This window comes from Diorhabda sublineata, chromosome 4, assembly GCF_026230105.1.
Source record: "Diorhabda sublineata isolate icDioSubl1.1 chromosome 4, icDioSubl1.1, whole genome shotgun sequence".
NCBI lineage: Eukaryota > Metazoa > Arthropoda > Insecta > Coleoptera > Chrysomelidae > Diorhabda > Diorhabda sublineata.
In genome coordinates, this window is record NC_079477.1 from 26291255 (window position 1) to 26299942 (window position 8688).

Sequence of the window (8688 nt, forward strand, 5' to 3'; positions counted from 1 at the left end):
CTTCTTAAATGATCTGGTACTTACTTGCTTTCCCGCAACAAAACTTCTATGTTCCGGGGTATGTATCTCGTGATCACTTCTATGGGTCGATAATTTCAATCTATATGTGTCCTGTACACTGTTTGGTGTAATAATTTGTCCAGTCGCTAATTTATGAGGCAATCCGTTTATGTCTGTAGCTATACTCAATTCACTGGAAAACTTTTTTCTTTGAGTAGGAGCGCTATTACTATCTTGTCTGAAACCATAGATAATATTAGTGATCACAAAATAACAATTTATGTATTATAAAATCACCTCATTATCGGATCTCGTGCGCTTAAAATTGAATTCCTCAAGCTAGAGCTTCTAGAATTCAAATTTATATCTTCATCTGCGGAAAAAAAAGCTTCAGAATGGTTTTCGCTCGACATGGATGTAGTCCTTTGTACTTCTTTTCTCAATCTTTCATCAGAACTCATCCGACTCAAGGAATGATTGGATTCGGAGCCGGCAAATGATTTATTCATTAATTGCGGAGAAACTGGGACTTCACTGCTTGGAGGGCCCTAAAACACAGTAGTTGCATGAGAAATATAGTCCATTCATCAAGTACTAGCACATTAATTATTTTTGTAATGCTTACACTTTGAGTCATTGAATATTGTTCTTTGAAGTCCCCAGAGTTGGCGCTAAAATAGTCAACGGCTAATTTTGAATCTGATACGCTATTTTTAGGTAGGGGTTCCGAGGAAACACTACCCACTGTTAATTTACTCTTATCGCATTGTAGCTTGGAATCGCTGTCTAATTTCGTAGGTAAATTCGCGGGACTGGTTTCAATCAGTCTAGAATACGGAACTTCTTTCAATAAAGCACTCCTAAAAACAAAGTGGTGCAGTGGTAGTGTAAACAGTGTGTTTAGAATGAATGTCACCAACGATTCCAGAAATTCCAACTTACTTAATTGACGTTGATGAGAACCTTCTGTTAACTTTCTTATCACTGATAATATTTTCTTTTTCCACTGATCTTTCTCTTTCCAGGTGAATGATTTTGGGACTTTCGCAATATTTTCTAGACTGTCTCAATCCCATTTGGTTGTCCTGGAGAGTAATTTCTGATACTATATACGGGGGAGTTCTGAATATTAACATTCCTTCATGAAGAATACTTTGACCATATCCCAAGTCTCTCCCAGGGGGATTCACACTAAAATAATATATGAATTAAAACAATATTTAGTAGGTATTAGTAGGTACAAGAAATTTTAAAAAGCAAGGATGCTCGAACATGAATCACGTAAATTGTTGATGATGAGATTCACCAGAACGATAATTAGATTGCTATGTTCTTAGTTTAGAGGTAATTTGCGTTTGGGTCCAACATGGTGTAGTAGTACTTCAAAAATCATATTTACTTATAATTTTCACGTTTTTCAAAATTTCCCTTCTTTTGTGTGATCTGTAGCCAAACCGTTTCACTTTTCAAATCTTGTAACCCCTAAGAACATTCTAGAATCTTAATAATGTAGATAAAGTTTCAGTAACTTATCTAGCTTCATTAAAATATGAAAGTAGGAAGGAAATATTTATAACTTACCGAAAAGCAGCGACGTTCATCCCTTCTTCTAAATCTTTTTTGCTGGGTTTGAAAAATCTGGTACCATTGATATTGGTTCCGAAAAATAAACAACCACCCGTACATCCACATTTTCCCGTTGTTTTATTCAAATTCGGCCACAAAAACCACAACTTTTTCCAACGGTCGTCGTGCATTTTCAAAAATTTTTGTTGATCATTGAACAGATTAGGTTCCTTAACGTCTGCAGATATTGCTGATTCTATAATTAGTGGTCCCAAATTTACAGCACCCACTTCTAACCATAAATCGTTGGTGTCATAATTAACCCTACAATAATATTGAGTGAGCCAAAAATATTTATAATGCATGTCTAGTTACTTGGAATGGTTGTATTTATGGGGATGCCAGACGAGTTGTCGGAGAGACATGCTGTATATTATACAGCTTAAACCAGAGCTTACTTGTTTACCGTGTAGATTACAAGTTGCTAATCGAACAGGAGACATCTACAAAAATATATATATATATATATATATATATATATATATATATATATATATATATATATATATATATATATATATATATATATATGAATTAGAATCAGTTGTTTCTTAACCTACCCATATCTGTAGTGCAGCACCAGATTCGACAAGCCAAAAATCTACTGCATCAACTGCTAATCTACTCAATTTATATTTCAACTTGTGCTCGCTTAAATTTTCATTAGTTTCTATTGTTGTCATTACACTACTTCTTACTGAACCTTTCTTTTCTTCTTCTTTTTTCTTGTCTGTTTTGACAGATGGTTTTGTATCTAGAAAACAAAAAAAAGTTATTCCAGAGTATTAATATTTAATATTTCGTTTACTTCCTAAATTTCCTAAAGGTGTACCACTCTTATTAGATACATTGGTGGTTTGTGCAGCCTTGTTACTAACATTAGCGCTATTTTTCGGTTGCAATAGTTGCTGAATGGCTTGTTGTACATGCTGTACGTGAACATTTTGTACAGATTGTGTACTCTTCTTCTTTACTACCGGTTGACTCAAAATAACATCATCTTTGGGACTGTTCAATTCATTTTCGTCATCGATTATAAGCAAAATTAGAGTTTCTAGACACGCCAGAATAGAATAGAGTTGAGCTGTTGTTATTTTACCGCTCAATTTTCCTAGTAACATTTCCACCAACCAAGCGTACTCCACTGTATCTTGATCTAACGATTGACCCACGTCGGAGAACATGGCATGACCGCGGATCTAAAATTTATAGTAAATATTAATTTCAAAACAGTTTTTTTCAAATAAAACTTTTACTTGTAATGATGATAAAGTTAATTTTCCATGATTGAGATGTTTATCTTTTGATGATCTGTTTAAGTTATCTGAAACTAGTACCACCGCAGGGCTCAATAATAATTGTAATTCGGTTTGGTCATATCGTTTCTTCATTTCGAAACCCAATCTTTCGCATAAAATCACTGGACATGGTGGATCCTTTTCAGTACAATTCTAAAAAAAGGAAAAACTATTTGACTACACTGTATATATTGATATAGAACTTTTAATAGACAAATATTAAGAAGTTGTTGGGATTATGGATTAGGTAATGATATATTTGTGAAAATAATTAAAAATGTTAATAATTGGAATATTTTATTTTATTTAAATTAAGAGTTGTTGGAAGTTTACCTGTCCCTTAATTTAATATTATAGGTCTTTATTATCTTTAAAATTATACCTGGTGTTAAGACTTGTAACTTTAAGACATGAATCCTTTTGTGGTATAAGCTACGTAAGCTAAAAAGATCGTAGATAAAGAAAAAACCAGTTACTGAAACAAATTACAAGAGTTGAGACAGGCAGAGCTACCCCTGCGAAACAATAACAGGGAATACAGATTAAATGTATCAACGTAGGCAAGAAAAATCTAAGAATACTAACAGGTAGTCTTGTAGGGGCACTGCCATCTCAATGGACACCTTAAGACGTTATGTGTAATGGGCAGATTAATATATAGAATAGAAAACGAAGATCTCTGGCATCCCACATTCTGAATTTTTTTTAGAGGGTCTATAGTGCCACAGCGAGAAAAAGAGACCCATAGATCATTTGGGTTGTGGTGTACATAACACCTTAATCACATATACAAACCTTCAATTTACACTGCATATGAAGTTCTGTTGGTTTATAATACCTGTATTTTCTTTTTAATAGCTTCTTTAGTGTTCCAAGACTTGAATCATTGAATAAAAATGATGAGAATTTGATGCAAGCTTATCATATCATTTTCTGTACTGAAATATATGGCTGTGAAATATTTTGCATGTAATCAAAACATAACCCAAGAACATCTCTTGTTTTTCTCTTGTAACTATTTAAAGCTGTTATAAAAGTTCTTTGCTCTTCTTGTATGGATTGCAAATTATCATAAACTCAAAAGAGAAGAATCTTCAACTTAATATATCTACAGTACATGAAGTTTTGTTGCTTTACTCTTTTCTTTCTAAGCATTTTTCTACTATTTTAATATCCATTAAGTATAGTATATTCTTCCCCTCATACTATTTGATTGAGTATCAATATTTTTACTACCCTTTTTTACACACTTAATTTAACTATAATAAACTGGTTCTAAATTCTCCTCTCTGTATATTTTTTTGTATGTTATAGTATTATTCTTCTAATCCTGATGCCTTACTACCTTTTCAGGTGTAAAGTTTCTTGGAATTAAGTGATTGTGTGGAATCCTTTTTCCACAGTTGTTTCCAATCGTTTCTATTTTTTGTTTTACTTTACTTTACCATCTTATTCCTAATTTTTCCTCGCATCTCTATTTATTCTGTGCAGCACCTCCTTGGTCTTCCTTTCATTTTATATTATACTAATTCTCATAGCACTAATAATTAATTTCTATTTACAGATAAGACAAATAATTTGTTTGCTTACTTTCAGAAGATGTGCTTGAATATCATGCATTATTATGGATACATCCACAGCTAGAGGTCTGTAGTATCTGTGATCAAAATCTTCCAGAAGTTCTAATGGAATACTGCTGTCACTATCTCCTGATTTTAAATCGGAGCTACTCCCATCTAAGTTGACAACCTTTTGCATATCTGTGAAACTTTGAAATTCCCCAAAAATGTTTTCCTAAAATTATAACATAAAATCTATAAACGAAAATTTTTATATTGTATAACAATTACCTTGAAATTCATAAAATTTTTCAAAGCAGTTCCGTAAACAAGAAGAACAGAGGGTCCGATTTCCAGTTCTACGCTTACCGTATCAGCTGGTAGAGTTGTCGGATCGAATTTCTTTGTGCCATCCGGAGAACGTTTTCGATTTTTTCTCTGATGAGGAAATCGTATCGGAGATAACAATATTTCTTCTTTCACTGGAGTGGAAATGTTAGCTTGTGGTTGAGGCCCTAGAGGGGGACTCGGATGATAAGTGTAAATGATGTTTATTGCTCCTATAGGTACCCACCAGAAGTCCACCCAACCGGAACTAAAAAAAAGATATAGTTTTATTTTTTATAGTGAGTTTGTGAGATAAATCATTATGTTCATTTTAATTTAATACCTTTTTTGACACATATTTCTCCATTTTGGTATAGCTTCTGTTTTTTTGGTAGTTGAACCATCTTTTGATAATACTTTGGCATGTTTTTCTAGAGCTAAAATTATATTACGACTGGTGTGGAATTCAGGAATAAATAAACTCAAGTCTATACTCTCTCCCTAAAAAAATAAATTTATAATTAAATAAAAAAGATAATTTTGTTGGAATAGAGTATCAAAAAAATTAATCACTGATCAGCAAACATATTAGAAAAGTAAAAAACAAAAATAGTAGGAATAAAACTAATTAAATGTACCAAAAACAATTTATGGTATAGAAAAGAAGTCGAATAAAAAGAAATACTTTAAGAACACTGTAGTAAAATAAATTTAAACTCATATTATCTTACCTGTATAGACAAATTAACTGGTACTGTTATTGGTAAGTATTCATCAAAAGGTAAATCAAAAGATAGATGTAAAAAGTGAGCACATAATGCTAGCTGAGTATTTTCTAATCGGTTTCTTTGGCCTGCACTGCTACAATCTATCCAATTGTATTGGTTAACTAGAGTAACTAGTTCACAATGTTTCAAAGTTAAACCAAATCTCCAAGTGTATGGAACAAAATTAATTAAATCTGGACGTTGTTTTGAGGCCCAATCGTTTATTAAATCTAAAATGACAAAAAGTATACACAAACAGAGCGAGACAATATTAATAAAAACTAAAAAAGGTAAGAAAAAAGTCAATATATGTTAACACTACCATTTTGATAAATATGTGAGAATATTTCATAAGCCGTATAGTATTGCATTTAAAATTTGCCAGAAAAAATCATAAGATGTAACTATTATATAACTCCCTTTAGTTTTAGATTGAAAAATTGAAAATGTTATTTATTTCTGAAATCTGGACATAAAAAAAGTTACAGTATAAAACAATAAAATTCATATAAAAAATTTTATATCTGATCATTGAAATTTAAATTATAAAACATGCAGAATCTTTTATCAAGTATAACTTTTTTTCATAAAATTAATGATAAACAAGTTTTCCATATATATGGTACCAACTTGAAGAGACATTGTATATTTGGAATAGCTTACCTGTGAAAAACCATTTGTGGAAGAAAATTAAATTAATAGTGGCTTTACATCCCGTGAGGTTAACTTCCCACAACTGGTGATCATTCCATACAAGGGGATAGTGACACAAAATCGAAAATTCCAAAGTTTCGCTTTCAACAAAATCTCGAAACTGCAAACTAGTAGTCGATTCCAAATGTAATAGTTGACCTTTAATCACGGTTGTGTAACCTGATTCTGAAGTCACCCAGGGTATGGTAACCTATTGAAAATATGTATAAGATTGTGTCAACTTATACAAGGATCCAATAAAAAAAATTCATTTTTCTACATTCTGTAGAGTAGTTCAGAATTTCTTCATTATAAATAGTGATAATTGCATACATACAATAAAATCTTTTCAATGACTCTCATACAAAACTCTTCCACCTCTAGAGCCAAGCTCTTAATGAGATTCATTCGCTAGTTACAAAATTCCCTGCAGTCTTAAGCACACATAAATTCTTGTAGAAGCAAGGATATGACTTCCTAGAAGGCACTTAAAGTATTAGAATTCATTAGAGGTCATGAGCTACAGATGGTACAGTACTGACAACAATGCTTATGGAGGGCTATATAGATATTTTGCAGTTCAATATGTTCACACAATAGATTCCATGAAAACTGTTCATCTTGTTCATCAAAGGTGATATTTTTTAGTTACAATTACCTCCAAATAGCTCCCTGCACCTACATTGATGTGAACGGCATTAGTTTCTTTATCTTTTGTAAATAATATATCTATAGTGGCTTCATTTTGCATCAATAATCTTACATCAAAAGACTGCATTTGTCTTTTTTCTCCCGGTTTAGGTGGAACAGTTACTTCCATTGGTAAATAGTCCTGAGGGTAGAAAAACTTGAAAAGGTGTTCTCTTTGTCGGTCAGCCCAAGGTCCATAGCTAAAATCAGTTCCTAAAAGACAAAATTTACAACAATTCATTAAAATATTCTAATTATACCTTTTCCACATTTGATGTCGATTCCCCATTGTGGCGGACTTGGTTCCACAATTTCTCCATTGGCTAAAGTGATTAAAACAGGTTCTTCAGGTACTAATCCTGGTTCATCCATGTAAAAATATAACTCCACATCATTGGTTGACATCAGTACAAAACCTTCACCCATATACCTTGGAGGATCGTCTAACATTCCTGTATATTTAATACTAGGTGCTAACATAACTTTAACATTTTCAGCTTTACATTTAACAAAATGCATAAATCTGTCGAGGGTGCACACTGCTGGTTTGGTAGAATAAACAAAGTGGGACTCTTCAAAAGTTATGCTTAGAGTTGTAGGAATTAAGTGATTGCCAAATACTACACGACTCTGTAAATAGAATATTTTATATTTCACAAAAAAATAATATTTATAATAACTAACAGATGAAACATCACACTTTATGACTGGTATCAAATCTCTCCACGTTTTTGCCATTGCAGCTTCCGGTTTTTGCTTTTTTGAAGATTTTTTCGGAGCCACTTGAGCACCATCCTCATTTTTTTCAGTGTCTGTATCAAGTTTTTCATTATTTGGAAATATGGTCGGACTTAAACCAAAAACTTTTTCTAATCTCGAATAAAGTTCTGAGCGGTTGTAAACATGAAGTTCAAATACATTTAACATTACAGATAATCTTGTATCAGAATGCGATAAATCTATAAAAATCAATATATAATGAAATATTGATTATTTTAATAATATGAAGTTTACCTTCACTAACATCCTTGGGAACATAAGATCTCCACCATCTAAAGATTAAATAACCATCTTGAACCCTCACTGTGTAATCGTGGGTAATATAAACCACATCTCTGAACATTATCTTCCCAGAGAGGGCATTTAAAGTTAAAGATCCTAAAAGTAGATTTTTTATAATATTTATTAAAACACTATAAATAATTATATTACCTATTTTGAAAAAGCCTTCTCTAATAAATAGTTTATTAACAATTTTTGTGATAACATATCCAATAACTCTAGAATTGTAATACGTGATATATATGACCCAAGATACAGCGAAAACCAAACTACAAAGTAACATTGCGAAGTTTGAATCCATTTTGATGTCATCTAAATTTAAATGCTTCGATGTTACATTGGAAACTGGAGTAAAATACTCTGGAGAAAATGTAGAAGACTCCATTATATTATATCTAATTGTTGCTACTATTATTAAGAAAAATATATTTAATGTGCTTTATAAATAACTACATTTTGCACAAATATAATTGTGCATTAAGAAACTACACTTGCAACGATAATGGTATAACTTTTGACCCCTTTTATCATTACGATCTATGACTATTTTCCGGATAAAAACATTAGTTGATTAAATCTGTCATTAGGTAAACATTTGATGATTATTGATTAAATAAAGTCTGTATAATCATCGTCATAATATATCGACATTGCCAGTTATTACGA

At 31.7% G+C, this 8688-nt stretch overlaps 1 protein-coding gene across 1 annotated transcript in view; it reads right to left on the bottom strand.

Annotated features, from left to right (window-relative positions):
* Positions 1 to 8598, bottom strand: part of LOC130443162 (bridge-like lipid transfer protein family member 1) — a 37248-nt gene extending 28650 nt beyond the window's left edge. Inside the window, 19 exon segments of the mRNA XM_056777662.1 lie at positions 25 to 238; positions 298 to 548; positions 626 to 860; positions 943 to 1191; positions 1582 to 1890; positions 1942 to 2069; positions 2187 to 2380; positions 2435 to 2825; positions 2883 to 3077; positions 4515 to 4718; positions 4775 to 5078; positions 5154 to 5311; positions 5542 to 5807; positions 6241 to 6481; positions 6929 to 7173; positions 7221 to 7590; positions 7645 to 7919; positions 7975 to 8118; positions 8173 to 8598. Coding sequence (XP_056633640.1) covers positions 25 to 238; positions 298 to 548; positions 626 to 860; positions 943 to 1191; positions 1582 to 1890; positions 1942 to 2069; positions 2187 to 2380; positions 2435 to 2825; positions 2883 to 3077; positions 4515 to 4718; positions 4775 to 5078; positions 5154 to 5311; positions 5542 to 5807; positions 6241 to 6481; positions 6929 to 7173; positions 7221 to 7590; positions 7645 to 7919; positions 7975 to 8118; positions 8173 to 8407 — 4608 coding nt within the window. The 5' untranslated portion in view covers positions 8408 to 8598.
* Positions 8599 to 8688: the final 90 nt, after the last annotated feature.